This window comes from Danio rerio, chromosome 1 (assembly GCF_052040795.2).
Source record: "Danio rerio strain M-AB ecotype USA chromosome 1, GRCz13ab, whole genome shotgun sequence".
In the NCBI taxonomy this organism is placed as follows: Eukaryota; Metazoa; Chordata; class Actinopteri; order Cypriniformes; family Danionidae; genus Danio; species Danio rerio.
In genome coordinates this window covers 54,305,877-54,325,570 of record NC_141021.1, presented here as the reverse complement: position 1 = coordinate 54,325,570, position 19,694 = coordinate 54,305,877, and the positions used below count along the sequence as shown (strand labels likewise).

The following is a 19,694-nucleotide window of genomic DNA, read 5'->3' as shown; positions in this document are numbered from 1 at the left end:
TTTTTGGCGAACTGTCCCTTTAAAAGCATCTCGCGCGCATTGCGTATTGCATTTAAGAAGCCGTTTTGACAGACTGCCAAGGCGATGTAAAGCACCCCCTTGTTTTCCCCCAGGCGATGTTTCGTATAGGATGAGTAAACTCGACCTTTTTTCCCAACCAGGTGCCAGAAAATCGATGAATACAACTTTTATTTTTCTCACACACGTTCAGGGCTGAAGTGCAGCTGTCGTATAGGCGACACGAGGATTCCCACAGTATTGAAAAGAGTGATTAGAGCGAGAGTGACAGCGACGGGGTCTAACTACACTTGGAGTGCATTTTGATGCTAAACGATAGTCTAATTAAAGCAGAAAATCAGGCTTTGCTTATTTGCTCACATAGAGCGAATAAAGATCAATATGTTCCTACACAGAAATAAAGGTATAAAGCTCTCACTAGGGTGGTAGCCTACCTTTTCTAAATGTTAGGCATACCGGTTGGCTACTAATGCTTTACCTTTAGGGATAGTGAGGGACAGTCGCAACACTTTCTTTGCATTTCCTTCAGTTTCTCTGAGACCGTTTTTTGTGGAAACCCAATTTTTTTATATAATAAACCCACATCTATCAGACACCCATCCATATTGTTATAATATTTGTACATATGATAATATATGCAGAATTTAAAGTTGAACAGACGAAGTCAAATGTCACAACTGACCCCGAGCAGGGGAACGGTTGCAACATTCATTGAAATGTGTTGATTAAATAATTCTGAAACATCAGGTTGGGTTTTATTTCCTTTTTTTTTTTTTTTTTTTTTTTTGGTAAAAAAACTATATAAATTAGTTAATTGTTAAATTTGTTAAATGTATAATATAAACAGACTGTTAAAAAAGCAAGCAAACAACCAATTGGTCAATTATCAGGCCTACAAAATATCAATAAATAAAATATATTTACTGAAAATCTAGAATGAACCTTTACTAAACAACTTTTTTGACATTTAAAATGAATTAGTTAATCAAATAATTTGTTCTTTGAAATTAAATTACATTGAAACTGTAATAAAATTAAACTTGTTCATTGTTAACATGCCCTCTCCTCTACATATCATTATTTGTAATAAAAAAAATTGGGTACAAACATGTACTTGAAAAGATACTGGCCCAATGATGCTGTTGTACTATTATTTTTTCTGGCTGTAGTGACTTCTGGTTAAAGAAATGAAAACAGAAACGCATTTAAACAAAACGATAACCAGGTTGATGTTTTCCTTCAAATTATTTATTTCACATTTTGTCATTTCGTTAAAATCATAGTGCACCACTTTTATGGTATTTGTTGGATTACACAATATAACTTAGAAACCTTGCAATGATATTGTTAAGCTGACTCAAATGCATCCCAACAAAATAGCCTCGAAATTAAATAGACAAGTTAATAGCAATAAGTAAAGTAAAACCGTCTTTATGTACTCTATTTTACATTTATAAATGAAAACAGACGAAATTTGGTTTTTTTTTTTGACAAAAAGCGACATTTAGTGGCGATCTATGAAATGACACATGGACATCAGAATGAGCTTTATTCGCTCAAGTGTGTGCGAATGGTGTTTTCAGGAGCTCAGGGTACATACATACATACATGCATGCACACATATCAACACAAGAAGACAGAAGCACATTTAAATAAGACATTACTGAGTCGTTTAAGTAACACTCAACAAAATTAACACAAAGATACCTCTGAATTTCAGACGGCAATTTATAGAAACGTTTCCTGTTTGCAGGGACTCGTTTAACACAGTCTTAACCAATTAATATTTCGGCCACTTACATAAAACGAACAAATGCTTTAGCCATTAGATGTGGCTATTAGTCACACACACACACACACACACACACACACACACACACACACACACACACACACACACACACACACAACATTATTGAACTTAAATAACTACTAACTTCTGCACAGAAAGGTCGTAATTAAAATATTGTAGAGATGCAGAGAGGGGCTGAGGTGTGCCGACTTTATTTTAATGTTTAAGAGGCTCCTCTTATCACTTTATTATATATTATTGTCACGCGCCCTGGTTGAGAACTTTTCCACTGATGTGCGTTTTTGCTTTAAATAATTCTGGAGTTAAATATTAGCAATGCCTTTACGATTTTTATAAACTTTAAAATGACTGTTATAAATTAAACATATCTGTGTTCTGAACTTTGGCCTCTTCGCTGCTGGTTTCACACTTGCACTCCTCAACGATCAGGACGCGCCTCTCCCGCACCTCAGACCCGCAGCGCAGGTGCAGGAGCACGGAGCGCGCTCTAGAGGGGCCGCAGCGCGTGCACTGCGCTTTCTGTTGTCCGTGAGAGCCTCCGCTGGAGGGCACGAACATGGAGCTGCACTGACCGTAGCAGAGATTATTGTGAACGGTCACCGTCTCACAGCCCTCCTCCGTTATGCGCTGTCAACAGAAAATAAAAAAGTCTATTCAACACATAAGTAATAGAAAAAAGTGATATAAAAATAATAGGCATTGCATTAAGTAATTGATATCAAGAGAAATATAATTATTTTTGTCAAAATTAAAGAAACCGGACTGTTAAAAAGGATCAGCTTAATTATTATTCTTATCATGTTTATGGCATGTTGTGGTCTCAATATAAAATGCCGTCATTATGTTTAAAAAAAAAACTCATGTTTGCTTAAGGATCTGCTTATATTAGTTTTTTGGGGGGTTTTGTGTTCGTTTAAAATAGTTTTTGTAATTTATTACATTTTATTTACTGTAATTTATGTATTTATTGTTTTTATGTATTGTAACTTATTGTTATTTATTGTAAACTCATCTGCTTAATGATCATCTGCTAACTTCATCCTTCAAAATAACTTTAGTTTTTAATGAATCAAATTTTCGATTTGATTCATTGAGATTTTTAGGTGCAGTAGTTTGATTTTAATGCAATTGCATACCATTCAGGACAGCAATTTATTGGGTTAGTATTATTTTTTTACATCGAAAAACATAACCACTACACTAAAATATCGTGTTGCGTTGGGTCATATATATACCAACCATTGAATTAAAAAGTGTCATTTAAATTAAACTGAAATAAAATAAAACCCAAAATTTGACGCGGTGTGCTCAATTGGTTAGTAGAGTTAACACATGTACAATATAATATACTAACATCGTATTACCTTTATACTTTAGGCTATATTATAATAAAGAATATTATGTATGCCTAGGGTATATAATAAGTTATAAATTAAATGTATAATGTTTATGATATTCAAATATCATATAGATCAGTATTCTAGACTTTGCAGAATTAAAATCATTTAGAAATTAAATATTTCTGACATTATTGAGTTTGACCAAAAACTCTTTTGAACAGTAATAAAGCTACTCATACCTGTGTAAAGGGAACTGCGGCACAGCTCTGTTTGTTCATGTCTTTGGGATTGATGCGCAGAGCCACTGCCTCTTTTTTTCGCTCGCTTTTGTGCACCACTTTCTTCCACATCTCGAGCCCTTGTTTCCTCCTGTCTGCACTGCTGCTCACCTGAGGCGCAGGTTTGCTATGGGTCAGGATTGCGGGGCCCGGACGTCCGAGGGCCAAGAACGCGGGAAACGCGCCTCGACTTGGTGAATTTCTGAACGGCACATGACTAACGGCGGCCCGGCGCAGAAAATGAGGGTTTAGTTTGACAATTCGGACAGATCCCCGAACAGGTTCGTCTGGTCCATTCCCGGAGGATTCAAAGTCTTTCGCCACGTGTCGGTGAAATTCCCGCTGAAATGCATTGCGCGGGAAAGCGCCAATTGTTGTGACTGACAACAGCACAAAAAAGCCGACCTGAAAAGTCATTTTAGCTAAATTATAGAATTTTACAAAAAAAAAAAGAGAGGGAATTTATTTCTCTCTAAAAATACATATAGTCGATTATTTGTTGAAAAATCTTGCGGTTCAAGGTTTCGTTCGGTCACCTTGCTGTCGTTATAGACATGGACACATTGCTGAGCATTATATACTCAACAGGTGCTTTCATGGTCATCATTGTTTTATTATGGGGTGAATATAGCTGTTTGAAACATGTTAAGACACAGGAAGAGCCAATAATGGATGTCAGTGGCAGGTGAGGTTTCGTGAGGCAGTGAGAAGTGCACCTTTCATCTCTTTTTAACCATGTCGTGGGAACGAGTTTTTGTCCTTATTTTAGCCTAATATTTTAACGCAATTCCAGACTCTTTTTTACCCTTTCAGTAGCTTACATTTTAATCGTAGCACATAGCATTTTTTATTTACACAAGAAAAAGCACCTATAGGCTAGAATGACAAAGAAACGAATTATTTCTATTCAGCAATTTCCCCTTATTTCTCAAAAAATAAAACACATATAGCTCCAATTACCAAGACAAGAATTAGACTATTTATCCAATAAACAATAACCTTAATAATAAGGTGATAAAATGATCTTAATTTCAGCATGAAAACGATTATACAAAATAATCACTACTTATGGCTGCCCAAAGGTGTCTTTCTCACGGTACTGAAGGCTTTTCTCACCTGAAGTCAGATGTTGAGCTCAGGTGTGAAGTTTTCCCTAACTTCAGGTACACTATACACGACAAAAAGCCTGAATCATATTTACGACCTTCAGGAAAACACTTTCCCAAGGGAACAAGCAAACAAAGAGCAACAAAGTGACGAGACTTTTCATTTCACTTATAAAGAGCAACGACAAAGATGTAAAAGATTAAGCTAAATTAGAGGATCGCGTTTATAATAACAGATAATTCAACAAACGCAAAGACCCAAGTATTATGTAGGCCTAAATATGCATTTAAAGCATTTTACCGGGATCATTCTGTAAGTAAAATAAATGAAAAGCGTAATTTTATTTTGCACTTCAAAAATAGTTAAACTATAATGACATATGAGTCTGCAGAACACTGAAATGTAATGAATTTTGTTCCGAAAATAATACCAGAGAACATTATGTAGTGTTTGGCAAAACTTCAGTTTTATTTACTCACATTTACTGAATTTGGGGTATGTAAAATAAGAAGATACGAGTAAACAAGTGATCCCGAGGTCTTGTTTTTGTTTAGGCTATATTTAATAAATCAAATAATTAATTACAAATACAATAAATAAAATTTAATAAATTACAAAAACTGTATATAAAAAGAACACAAAACCCAAATAAACAAATATTTTTGCATCGACGGCTTTTAATAAAAATACTACAGGATAAAACTAATATGTGCATGCAAATACATTCAGAAACCAGCAGGTGGAGCTCGTGTCTCACCAAGGCGCTATGTACAGACTCGAGATTATGAGCAAATTCATCGTTTTATATTAGTTTGGACCCTTCTGAGTGTAGCAGACTGCCTCTGTTGAGCCAGGAAGGACTGGGGCTGACTGGATCCTCTCACTTCATTCTCTGACATCTGCTTGAAGGCTGTTATCTATGAATGACACGAATATATATGTATATATATTGCTAATGTACTGATTTTACACACATACGCACATACCATACTGTGCCATGCACCTTCGTCCATGCGATGCCTGCTGACATCCAAAATTGGCCTCTGGGAACTAGAAAAAGAAATGCGCTCTTTTATTCACGTTTGGATTCCTGGATAAGTTTTTAACCATTCATGCTACTCACTCGAGTTTCCTTGAACTCATTTTGGACGGCATTGCCTACTCTTTTTTGCAGTTACTGAAAAACGCCTCGAGGTGGAGCCATTGGCCTACAATACAAACAATGCAGTCAACCCAATGGCAAAACAACAAGGTCAACAAAAAACTACTTTACCATTTATTACAGGCAAAGATATTCTACATGTGAGCCAGAACCACAAAACCCGGTCAAAATGGTCAGGTTTCTGAAATTGAGATCATATAATCTGAAAGCAGAACAAATAAGCTTCTCATTGTTTTATGGGTTGTAAGGACAATATTTTGGCCCCCATGGACCCTGTGTTCATTACAAAGGACATCACAAGTCAGTTCATGTTTTTGTGTTTCCTGAGCATTTCATCTAATTTAAAGCCTGCAGTCCATGAGAGTGGACAATTGTCATCCAATCAAATAGTGGTAAAGCTTAGGATTTTGAAATTTGAAAAAAATCCACTACACCGAAAAGCAGCATGGCATCAATTCACTCCAGACACAGATGCAGGGCCGGATTAATCCATGGGCATTAGGGGCACAGGCCCAGGGTTCTGTGCACACTTGGGGCCCCTGCAAGGGGGGTAGTGCAGATTTTTTAGTGTCTATTTAGGCTCAACGCAAATAGCTCACCTCGTTGGAATAAGCCAATTTAGTGATTTCCACCTATAACAGTTTGACTGACAGAGACAACATAACTAACGAGCGCTTCAAACAGCAGCGTGAGTGGCGTAGCTCGTAAAGCGCATGGCAACTTGTTTTGACACGATCATGAACCCAGTTTGATTTATTAAATATAGCCTAAACAAATGTCTTAACACTCTAATGGTTTTTGCCATAAAATGAAAATCAGTCATTTTGAATCAAAATATATCTTTGGCTCTTCCTACAAATATGTAACCGAAGATAGTTTTGTGGCTCAGGGTCACATATGGTGAGAAAAATTCATGGTGCTTACAAGAGTACACAAAAAGAGAACTACGAGAATTTGAAGTGTACATGCAATGGACACTTAATTATACCATGAGGCCATAAGAGTGCATTTGTTAGTGTCATTGAAGCAACATAAATGATCCTGACCAGGCACATGAGAATGAGAACTTTGCAAATGTAGTAAATACATTTTAAAATCATCTTCATTCTATACAGAACATACATTATTAGCTCTTACACAAGTATTTATTCCAAGCAGGATTTGTAACACAGCCATTGACATTTAAGGCTAATCAAAACAATCAGTTTGTGTCTGTGAAGAGTGTATCTTTGGGCCCAAAGTTCTCCCCATCTCTATCCATTTTGTACGATCTGTCATATATATTTTCACAAAACAAGAAAGTTTAACAAAACTGGTCTCTATTCTCTGTCTCTAATAAATGTGAACACCTTTGAACTGTGCAATTTCTCTGTTGTGTTACAGTATATAGGATTAAATTACTCACAAACAATGTCAAAATTAAACATGTCATATATAATATTTAGTAGCTGATTTTAATTAATACAAATATTTATATTTACTCACCACACTGCTCTCTTCTCTAGTGTTCTGAACACATTAACTCGTATTGACAGGGTAAAAGACGTGTCTGTTTATGTGTGTGTCACCCAGCAGGGCAAATGGAGCCAGTATTGTGCAGCATAGAGCAAAAACATAGAGGAGGATTTAGAGAACAGAAGAGATGCTGACCAGAGCACATATACACACACACCACAACACAAATACAAGCATGTGCTCTTGAAAAACAAATATACCCTCTTTAAAAAAAACTGTTCATTATTGCAATCAGTGGCTCCATTAGGAATGGTTCAAATGCACAAGGATTCCTAAACTTCAAATATTTAGAGATGATGTGAAAAATTATCCAAGAGAGATATTTTCAGATACTTTCTGTTGAATGAATTCTGAGCTTAGTCTTTAACAGCAGATGGTGCTGTGTGCTTTACAAAGAGCCATACTCTGCTTGCATCCAATTCCTTACATAAACCACCTGAACCTAAATCATTAATAAAGTTAGGAACATAAAAGCCAATGTACAGTACATTACTCACCAAATACAGAAGTACTCTTCTAGCATTTGGATGTATGGTTTAAAAAAATGGCCTAGAGCACCATCTGCTTTTCAAAACTAAGCTCAAAATCCATTTAAGAATGAAAAGTGTTGCAGAAATACTTTTTCTAAACAATTTTTCACCATAGCTCTAAAACAGTACACTAAGAAAAGAGTGTTTTTTTTTTTCAAAAACACATACACTCACTGCCACTTTATTAGGTACACCTTCCTAGTACACCACTTCGCCTTCAGAGCTACCTTAATCCTTTATGGCATATAAAGGCCACTGTGGAGGCCATTTGAGTACAGTGAACTCGTTGTCATGTTCAAGAAACCAGTCCGAGATGATTCACACTTTATGACATGGTGTGTTATCCTGCAGGAAGTAGCCATCAGAAGATGAGTACACCATGGCCGTAAAGAGATAAACATAGTCAGCAACAATACTCAGGTAGGCTGTGGCGTTGACATGAGGCTCAAATAGTACTAATGGTCCCAAAGTGGGACAAAGAAAATATCTTCCATACCATTACATCACCACCACCAGCCTAAACCATTGAAACCAGGATGGATCCATGCTTTCATGTTGTTGATGCCAAATATTGACCCTAGCAATGTTTTTCCAATCTTCTATTGTCCAATTTTGGTGAGCCTATGCGAATTGTAGCCTCTGTTTCCTACACTTAGCTGACAAGAATGGCACCCAGTGTGGTCTTCTGCTGCTGTAGCCCATCCGCCTTAAGGTTGGACGTGTTGTGTGTTCAGAGATGCTCTTCTGCAGACCTCGGTTGTAACGAGTGGTTATTTGAGTTACTGTTGCCTTTCTATCAGCTGGAACCAGTTTGACCATTCTCCTCTGACCTCTGACATCAACAAGGCATTTGCGCCCACAGAACTGCCGCTCACTGGATGTTTTCTCTTTTTCAGACCATTCTCTGTAAACCCTAGAGATGGTTGCGCATGAAAATCCCAGTAGATCAGCAGTTTCTGAAATACACAAAACAGCCTGTCTGGCACCAACAACCATGCCACTGTCTAAGTCACTTAAATCACCTTTCTTCCCAATTCTGATGCTCAGTTTGAACTGCAGCAGATCTTCTTGACCATGTCTACGTGCCTAAATCCATTGATGTGCTTCCATGTGATTGGCTGATTAGATTAGTTGATTTGTGGTGACAAGCAGTTGGACAGGTGTACCTAATAAAGTGGCCGGTGAGTGTATATATTGTAGTACACGCTAAGAAACACGGGGTTGTATCAACAACCAATATCAAATATGGACAAACACAGTTGTGTTAAAATGTATTTTTAAATTTTATGCAAAAAAATGAAACCAATGTTGGGTTTGTCCATATTTGACCCAATATTAGGTTAATACAACCCAGCATTTATTAGAGTGTAGAGTCACAAAAAAGGCTTTTATACTGCATAAAGTCTCTTTGAAACATATTCTAATGCATACTAATGCCTACTTGAACTACCTAGTAAATTTGCACAGCAGGAAAATGGCCTTCTGTGGTCAAATGTTCTGTATTAGGTGTGGTGAGCGTGTGTAGGCCATGTGAAAGCTATAATGCATGTTTGTGGCTAACCTGTCAATTCTCAGAACCTCACAGGAGAGATGAGAACAAAAACTGGGTGTTCTTAGGAATGTGTTTTTTTGTGTCAATATGTGTTAGGCGTCTGCAACTCTCCCCATGCTCATCTGAAGGCTGCAGTGCATTTATTTATCAGCTGACCACAAACCACATACTGCACACTCTGTGTTTTGAATGTTTGTGTATGTGCGTGTATCACATAAAGGGGAAATGAGGTGAGGTTTACAGACACATTTCTTGGAACTCGTTGTATCTGGGACTTGTGTAGACATTTCATTCAGTCTATTCTGAGAGGATAATGATCGTCTAATTTATTTATTTTTTTGCATGCAATAGTCATTAGCAAAAATTCATATTCAGCTCTGTTGGTCAACAAACACAACTTGTTGGTAGGTAAATCAAGTCTTTACATTATAAGAAGCCCAATTTTGCATCTAGAACACACAGTTGGCAGCTGTCATATGAGAACACCTTATTTTGACCAGAACTGAATGAACACAATTAACCGAATGAGTCAATGACTGTTTAAAATGAGTAAAAGCTTTTGGAGATGAGTACATTAAGTGCCAGAGACAACTTTTTAACCAACTTTTTGTGGTCTGAAAACATTCCTGTTGTGAATTAGATTAAATTTCACCGATAGCCATGTTAAGAAATATCTGTTCGCGATATATTTAGCTGATTTAATAATCTGAGGCGAATATAAACGCGGCTATTTTTTCACTCACCACAAGGGTGCGCTGCCGAGCCAAGCAAATGCGCTTCAGTCTGACATTTAAATTTGATCGAAAAATCACCTGTTTCTATTAATATTACTGTGTAAAGTGACAAAAATCGTTTCATCTAAGAGAAACAAATAAAAACATTGTTTTAAATGTTATGAAAGGTCAGTGAATCCCACATGTGAATCCTCAGAACGCTTTGAGTAATTGCTAATGAATCATTAGCATACTACTACGCCTATTTAAACCTATCTGTTCTTTACTACTAAGTTTAATCGGTAACATACGTCTATAAACAACACAACAGTGATGTAAATGTGTCTTCTTGTTAAAAACAAAAATAGAAAAATGGCCCACTGTGCCCAGCAGACGAAAATGAATAGGGAAAATGACTAAATTACTACATTTGCTCACCACAGAGCTGCATTGGTTCAGTCACACCAAACAGCCACATACCTGATGGGTTACAAGGCACATGTGAGCGCTGTGAGAATGACTTATAAGCCAGCATGTGGTTTTTCTGTTTTAGAAAACATTAGTTTCATTAGGGAGGAAAGACCTGAGTGAAGGTCTCTCAAACCCCCCTTTTGTTTCAGCGGAAATATGAGTTTTTCCACTGTTGTCTTCAAACTGTGTGTGGTGTTGCTAGCCAAACTAGCCATTATAAAGCAGCAACAGACATAATCCTACACAAACACGACATCATCGTTTCCACACGGCCATTTAAGAGTGGTTTTCGTGCAAGTAAACATCTTGCCCATATCTCTGTTTTCACACAGAACACTACCACTTCTTCATTTCTATAATTGTACTGTTTACATGCACGAATATGTTTGTGTATGCGTTTTGATGAACTGGGGAATCTAATTGTTAGCATTATTGGTGTTTATTTGGTGGATGTATGAGTGTCTGTGGCCCTGGGTGTGTCTTTGTGCAGTATATGTGGACTTCAGCATTACACTTTCCCTCCACGGTCGTGTTTAACTGCAGACTAGACAGTGTGCAAGGCGTCTAGTCGAAACTACACCTGTTAGTCTGCAAACAACCTCGAACAACGCTGACTCTTTGTGTACCCATCTGTCTGTCTGTCAGTCAGTCAGCAATTACTTCAAGAAACTCGCAGCTTCAATTTCAGACAAATATTTGCTTTCTCTCTCTCTCTCTCTCTCACACACACACACACACACACACACACACACACACACACACACACACACACACACACACACACACACACACACACACACACAAAAGGAACAACTATACCACGTTCACTTAAATCACCTTTATTCCCCATTCTGATGCTCAGTTTAAACGGCAGCAGATCGTCTTGATCATGTCTACATGCCTAAATGCATTGAGTTACTGCCATGTGATTGTCTGAATAGAAATTTGCATTAACGAGCAGTTAGACAGGTGTACCTAATAAAGTGGCCGGTGAGTGTATGTGCATATACGTTCAAATGTATTACCTATAAACCTAATATATGACCATTTTCAGTATGAACATATACATTTATTTAAAATATTTGAACATATATGTAACTCCAATGGTTGAAAACATATACAGTATATGTAAATGGTAATTTTTGCAATAGCTTGAAATATATGTTGCAAATGACATATACTTGAAACCAAATATGAACTTGTAAGTAACATATGTAATTAGCATATATTTCATAACTCAGATTTATATATGGCACACAATCACACATCCGTTTGGTTTTCCTGTGCTGTTTCAGTCAGTCTTATCAATGTGCAATTAACTACAGTCTCGCTTTTAAAGTCTAGGAGCTGGACGGCTCTTATCAGTGCTGTCGAGTAAACAGACTGTAACTGTCTATCAGATTGCATTAGACACAACAAGCCATTAGACGTCTGACTCTTTACACGCAGCAGCGGGAAATTTTGTAGCCTTTTTCTCTATGGCTGTTGAGAGGCTTGCTTTGAAGTTGTGAATCAACAACGAGCGTCAATGTGGCACTGCGGGGTCTGGCATGACCACATCAATAAAATGCAGAGTTTGATTCGCGTCAGCTTCAGTTATGCCCATAGAGTGCAACTACACAGTAATAATAAAAATAATAAAACAACTCTTTATTAATAATAATCATACATTTTCAAGACAACCAAAGTAATAAGCTTAGTGATATACAGTGCTCAGCATAATTGACTACACCCCATTTTGAAAATGAATTTTTTAATTAATTTCTCAGTGAATATAGGCCATGTATTTTGGTGCATTTAAACAAAACAGACTTATTAAAGAGATTTATTTATTAAAATAATATTTTAGTTGCCAAACATATTCAGAAATTGAAAGATAATACAATTAAACTCAAGCAAAATATTGCAAAAATACAAAATTTCAACTAAAATGTAAATTTTTTTTGCTTCTCTTTATTTTTCTTTTTTTTTAATTATATTTAATATTTTTCTATATCATAAATTTGGGTGTGCTAGTTTTTGGACCGTTATCGTCAGTTATTTTGTCAGATAAGCTCCAGTTTTGGCTTCAGTACTGACTAATCTAATGCATATGCACAAATATAATATTGTTTAACTTGCTATTAAAAATATGACATTAAAAGAGAGATTTGTGAGGGGTGTTCTTATATATGCTGAGCATTATACAATCTAAAATGTGAATATGGAGTATGTGAGTTCATCGTGTAAAGTATTTTAAAAGTACAGGATATTTAAATCAATGTAATATATATAAATCTAAATGTCAGGCCCCTGTGTTTTCATCTTGTGACCTTCCCCATGTGCTCCTTTATTCTGTTTCCCCGCCATTTCATTATGTTCATCTGTATCACCTGTGTTCATGCCCTCTGTGTCATTATAGTCAGCATGTCCTGTTTATTTATACCCCTTCAGCTGCGGTCACACTAGAGTTTGTCTGTGCAAAATTCTGTTGTATGGCGCTGCCAAAAGGGGCAGGATTAAACAAGATGATTAGACATTAAAAAAGTGAGCGATTTGCTCTATGTTTTAAATTTCTGTCCAGAGAGGTCATGTTTTGATCCTCGATTGGTCTCAAGCAGTAAAGTCATGCGATTTCGCAGGTCAGAGTTCACCAAGCTTGAACTTTGCACCGCAGCAACCTGCGAAACTGGACGCACGAACACGAGTTTCCGCTCAAACGCATTCACGTGCGTATGAATGGAAGTCTATGGGGAGACAAGTCCAGTGTGACCGCAGCTTTAGTTTGGTTAGTCTAGGTTGTGCATTGTCATCACCCCATGTCATTCCTGAGTGTACGGTGATTCCATGCTTGCCTGTTTGTCCTGTGCTTATTTCCATTGACGTGCCTTAATTTGTGTTGGCCATTGTGCTCCTCTTGTCTTTCCTCCTTGTTTTCAGTTACCCTGCCCTCTTATTTAGACCTTGTTATCCTGATTGTTTTCACCTGTCTCTCGTTTGCTTTATTCTATATATTGTGCTGTGTGTTCATTTCTTTGCTGATTTATTCCACGTGAGTTTGTCTTGTATCCTTGCCCTGTACCTTTACTGAGCTTTTTGTCTTTGTCACGAGAAAGTTACATTCTAAAAACAGCCTGCGGGTCCGGGGAAGAGCGGTTCCAGAAATCAGGTAAGATAAAAAACAGAATCCAAAAAATAAGGGCAAGAACGCAGCGAGATCAGAAAACGCGGTCGAAATCAAAGACGAGGGCTTTTGCTTTTTTTTTATTTTCTGGACGGCTTTTGCAATTCGTCACTTGGGTTTAGGGAAGGAGGAGGAGGAGGAGGAAGAGGAGGGCGGCCGGGTCGGCCGGCCGCCTGGTCGATCGTTCGGTCGTTCAGCCAGCCAGTCGGACGGACAGTCGATCCACAGCAGCCTCCGGCGGCTGTTCACGCGGATCTGCGAAAACAAAAACCGCTCGAATACGTACCTCCCGGGACGTATTTCGCGGTCTGCAGAAACGTCCGCGGGGCTACGTTTCCACAATGAGCCCAGGTTGGTTTTAAGGCTGTAAAACCCCTCACTACATACTTTTTCCTATAATATTTTTCTTCTGGAGAAAGTCCTATTTGTTTTATTTTGGCAAGAATGAAAGTAGTTTTTAATGTTTTAAAAAGCATTTTAAGGTCAATATTAATAGTTCCCTTTCGATTGTCTACAGAAAAAACTACTGTTATACAATATCATTGCTAATTACCCTAACTTGCCTAATTAACTAATAATTTTATTATATTCATTCTATATTACTGTATTGTATGCATTCATTCATTTTCTTTTTGGCTTAGTCCCTTTATTAATTACTGTAGAATGAACCGCCAACTAATCCAGCATATGTTAAACGCATCAGATGCCCTTTTAGCAGCAACCCAACACTGGGAAACACCCATACACACTCTTTCACACACATACACTACAGCCAATTTAGCTCATCAATTTACCTATAGCACATGTCTTTGGACTGTGGGGAATCCCGGAGGAAACCCATTCCAACCCGAGTAGATGCAAACTCCACACAGAAATGCCAACTGACCCAGCCGGGGCTCAAACCAGTGGCCTTCTTGCTGTAAGGCGATCGTGCTACCCCCTATTCTGTATTTACTATTCATTCATTCATTCATTCATTTAATCATTTTCTTGTCGGCTTAGTCCCTTTATTAATCTGGGGTCGCCACAGCGGAATGAACCGCCAACTTATCCAGCAAGTTTTTTACACAGCGGATGCCCTTCCAGCCGCAACCCATCTTTGGGAAACATCCACACACACATTCACACACTACGGACAATTTAGCCTCCCCAATTCACCTGTACCGCATGTCTTTGGACTGTTGGGTGAAACCGGAGCACCCGGAGGAAACCCACGCGAAGGCAGGGAGAACATGCAAACTCCACACAGAAACGCCAACTGAGCCGAGGTTCGAACCAGCTACCCAGCGACCTTCTTGCTGTGAGGCGACAGCACTACCTACTGTGCCACTGCCTCGCCCTGTATTCACTATATTTATTTTATTATATTTCAATTCTATTATACATATAGTGTATATACACATATACACACACACACACACACACACATTAGATCACTTTTCACATCAGCTCTGACACTATCCATTCACATTGTTTTTTTCTTTTCATATCCCACTTGGCAATTATAGCAACACTGATGATGATGATCATGTATGGTGATTTAAAGAGAGCTCATTATATTTCATTATGCGAGGTCGTGCGCCCTGATGTAATCATAGTAGTTGTTGTGTTATTTTAATTGTGTAATTCCTAGGAGGATGATGTTTTGAAGAAACGGCATATGCGTGGGTGTGCATGCGTGTTTTGTGAACGAAGGGCATCTATATATAAGTGTTCCTGACAGATTCCTCTTTTCTGTCTCTGTTACACTTCCACAGATGTGCTTCCTTCCTGAAAATAAAAGTGGTACTTCTCTCTTTGTCTCCTTTATAGACGATACAGGGAGGAGGCAGAATTGTGTAAAGTTCTCAGCAATGTCCACTGTGGCTTTGAGCGCTCCCTTACAATGCCCGACCTTTGTCCTCTCTGCCATATTCCTGCTTCCCAGAAACACATTGCGGAAAGCTGACTGGCAATTCTGGAATTTCAAGCTATTCGGGTTGTATATTTTGAAGAAAGATAGTTAAGTAACATTCGTTTCCATTTTCATTCATTTATTCATTTTTCTTCGGCTTAGTCCCTTATTTATCAGGGGTTGCCACAGTGGAATGAACCACCAACTATTACACAGCAGATGCCCTTCCAGCCAAAATTAATTATTTTTTATTTTATTTTATTTAAACACCACCAATCCTCTTGTTGAACCAAAAGTGAATAGTTTGTGTTTCGATTTATCATACACAACTGTCAAGGCTCAGGTATTTTAGCAGGAAATTTTGTGAGGGAAGTCTTGCATTAGAATGCAGTTGTCAAATCCAGTTCCTGGACGGCCACAGCTTTGCATAGTTTTGTTCCAACCCTAATTAAACGTGTGTTGAAGCAGGGTTGGTACTAAACTGTGCAGAGCTGTGGCCCTCCAGGAACTGGAATTGACACCTGAGGTTTAGAATGATTTCTTGTTTAGTTCTATAGGGCTGCACAATAATATCGAAAAAGTATCGTTATTATGATAATAGTATACGCAAAATCCAAGAGCAATATGTTAATTAATTTTATGTGGCAAGCATGCGTGTGCTACATGCATAGGTTGTTTATCCATATCTGACCAATCAGGTTTGCTGTATTCATCCCCGCCTCTGCACAGCTTGCAAATAAACACTAATTCTGGAAGAAAAGAGAGGAAAATGACAACAAACAATACGAATCAGAATTTCCGCTGAGGTTTTCCATCATTTGTTGTGTTTTAAACTTTAAATGTTTGCACCTTGACCTTTTTTATTAGCTCAGGAAAATATCTACACTGAACAAAATGATTTTAAATGAATTTATATGGGTTGAATTTAAACAAATAAATTCAATGTAGAAATTTTCAACTTAATTTGTTTGTTTAAATTTAGCCCAAATAAATTGTTTACAACCACTTACTCTAAAAAATTTCTGTAAATTGAATGAATAATTTTTTTAAAACATAGGCACATTCTGAAAACGTAGCCCTATATACAGATGTTACAACTTCAATGTGTTCATCTCTGGAGATTGAGAATTATTTAGCCAGAAATACATATGCCTGCATTTCGTCATTAAAACGAATGCTATTTTCACACTTACCAGCTGACTGCTTACGTCTGTGTGGACGGCTTTCCTGCTGTTACCAGTTTGTCCAGTAGTTCGACATGTACGTCGACGGATTTGAGACGCAGAGAGGAGTTGACCACAACGCCGGTGTTTGAGTTAGGTGAAGAACAGTTCCAGAAAGCAGACAAAAACAAAAGCCAAAAAATAAAAATAAACAAGTAAATAACAGGGTGAGAATGTGGTAAAATCTGAAAACGTGGTAAAAAAGGGCTTGAGTTTAAAGAAGTGGGTTGGCGCTGGTTATTCAGTGCTTTTGAAAACACTATTGGTTGGGTTTAGGGAAGAAGGAGGGCGGGTCAGTCGATCGGTCAGTCAGTCAGTCGACAGCGGCCTCTGGCGTATTTAAGCAAGAACAGCAGGCCCGAATAGTACTCGCAAAAGAAATTAGAGATCTTGAAAAAAGCATACACAGCGTCCTCTGGTGGATTTGCGAAAACCAAAACTGCAAAAAAAACTCCTAGTCGGCACCAATAGTCTAGTGGTTAGTGCGTCGACACATAGCACCCAGGTGCTCGCGATGACCTGAGTTCGATTCCAGACTTGAGGTCCTTTGCCGATCCTTCCCCTTTCTATGCTCCCAACACTTTCTTGTCAGTCAATCTCCACTGTCCTGTCAATAAAGTTAAAAACCCTTAAAAATAATTATTAAAAAAAAAAACTCCTGGGACATATTTGGGGCTCTCCAGAAATGTATTTAGGGGTACATTTTCAGAATGAGTCTGGGTACATTTTTTCAGTGTATTATCTATTTTTTCATGATCATAACTGTTTTTTTGAAAGGTAGTGTATGATAAGAAATATAGTTATCGCAATACTCAGCAACAACATGGCATATTTTCCCAGTATTGTACAACCCTATTTAGTCCTCATTCTCACGCTTACACAGGCTGAGTCTGTCTGTAACTCTAATGATGCTTGAAAGGTTTCACTGTCGAACAAATTGCTTTCTGTTGTTCACCTACTGTTTACTGACAGCTTACTGTCAACACTCAAAACAGAAAACAGTGGAGGAGGAGTACACACACATCATTGCTCTCAGCATATAAACATTACCGATATTACCATCAAAACCGGAACACTCTTTAAAGAAGTTGGATATGTTTGAATTTAGAGGAAATGTAGAAAACAAATAAGAGACCTCTAGTTTCTCTTGATGTCCAATTAATAGTTTCATTATTGTTTTATTCTGTAAACTACTAGTCACATCTCTTTCAAATGTGAAACAAAAAAGTAACTTGTTAACATGTTTATATTAATTTTAGACTGAACAATACCAAAAAAATCATTACTTGATGGAATAATCATATTTTGTTTGATTTAGTTTGAACATTAATACACTACCAGACAAAAGTCTTGCCATCGATTCCAGTTGCAAGAACAACAAATAATAACTTGACTTCTAGTTGATAATTTGGAAAAGTGGCAGAAGGTAGATTTGTGCAACGAATGATCTGTTGAACTGCATCCCAATCATCACAAATACTGCAGAAGACCTACTGGAACCTGCATGGATCCAAGATTCTCATAGAAATCAGTCAAGATTGGTGAAGGAAAAAATCATGGTTTGGGGTTACATTCAGTATGGATGATAGATCTGCAGAGTGGATGGCAACATCAACAGCCTGAGGTATCAAGTCATTTGTGCTGCTCATTACATTACAAACCACAGGAGATGGCAAATTCTTCAGCAGGATAGCGCTCCTTCTCATACTTTAGCCTCCACATCAAAGCTCCTAAAAGCAAAGAAGGTCAAAGTGCTCCAGGATTGGCCAGCCCAGTCACCAGACATGAACATTATTGAGCAATTCTGGGGTAAGATGAAGGAGGAGGCATTGAAGATGAATCCAAAGAATCTCGATGAACTCTATGAGTCAAGCAAGAACGCTTTCTTCACCATTCCAGATAGTAGTAGTAAATCAGGTAGTGTAAATATTTTAAATAAATAAATAAGTAAATATTCTAATACATTTGTGTCATCTTTATACATGAAACTATTACACTTTATTCCCTATAAAATTATGCAAAGATCTAAAATCTGCCTGACTTTCTAAAACGCCGTGAATAAACTGAGAAACTGAAATAATAACTAACAGTAGGTGTGTCCACAAATGCTGAACTAGTAGCGTATGAATATAAAACAAGCAGCCTGGAAGTGTGCCAGCATGCCCACGTATTACCGTACATGACACATGACCGTAAGATTAGATCAATGTGTGTGTGTGTTTGTGTGTGTGTGTGAGAGAGCGAAACAGACAGCAGAAAACAAGCCTTTCCTAGACATGAGGTCATAAGAGAGCAGAAACAAGATCGGCGAGAGCAATAAATTGGAAAAGAGCCCCTCCTCCGATGTTGATTCATTTATAAGTGTGTGTGTGTGTGTGTGTGTGTGTGTGTGTGTGTGTGTGTGTGTGTGTGTGTGTGTGTGTGTGTGTGTGTGTGTGTGTGTGTGTGTGTGTGTGTTGTAAGTTTTTCGTATCTCCACCTGTGGAACACTTTCACCCTCCGGCATCCGAAGCACACGGACAAACACTGGCAAACACTCATCATCATGTCAGTTTCGAAAGAGGTGAATGTGAGTGTGTATGTGTGTGTCGACACATCATTCACTAATACAAATAATCTGAAAATGCCAAAAACAGTGACAGGCTATATACAGAACTTCTTAAGTTGAATTGAATACTTTTATAATATTCTAACTTCTTTAACTACTCAAATTTTAAACTACTTTAATACTTTTTTAATACCTTAAAAACAAAATGTAATAGCAGCACGAGTAAGAGCTGCAACTGTAGTGGCGTAAATGAAATATCTTTCCAAATGGAATGACACATTGCAGATAACATATACATTTATGTAAAGCAGAGGGATTAATCAAGATGTCACAATGGGCCTTTGTCCATAGTTTTTAATCAATGTCA

The 19,694-nt window shown here is 37.7% G+C and overlaps 1 protein-coding gene and 1 long non-coding RNA gene across 6 annotated transcripts in view; both read right to left on the bottom strand.

The window, feature by feature from the left end:
* Positions 1–1,740: 1,740 nt before the first annotated feature.
* dand5 (DAN domain family, member 5) lies at positions 1,741–3,978 on the bottom strand. The gene is made up of 2 exons (NM_212969.2): positions 3,411–3,978; positions 1,741–2,458 (listed from the first exon to the last, which is right to left on the bottom strand). Exons 1-2 carry the CDS (start codon positions 3,864–3,866, stop codon positions 2,183–2,185), a joined length of 732 nt encoding a protein of 243 aa, NP_998134.2. The 5' UTR covers positions 3,867–3,978; the 3' UTR covers positions 1,741–2,182.
* A 1,017-nt stretch (positions 3,979–4,995) lies between these two features.
* The window catches only part of si:ch211-145g9.7, a 72,945-nt gene continuing 58,246 nt past the window's right edge, over positions 4,996–19,694 (bottom strand). For 3 of the 5 annotated variants that reach the window (XR_015477019.1, XR_015477022.1, XR_015477021.1), the window contains exons 3-5: positions 5,680–5,764; positions 5,560–5,606; positions 4,996–5,473 (exon numbers count right to left, since the gene is read on the bottom strand). This is a non-coding gene — a long non-coding RNA (si:ch211-145g9.7). Of the gene's footprint in view, positions 5,474–5,542; positions 5,607–5,679; positions 5,765–19,694 lie in introns of all 5 variants that reach the window. The other 2 variants (XR_015477018.1, XR_015477020.1) reach the window with 1 other exon arrangement.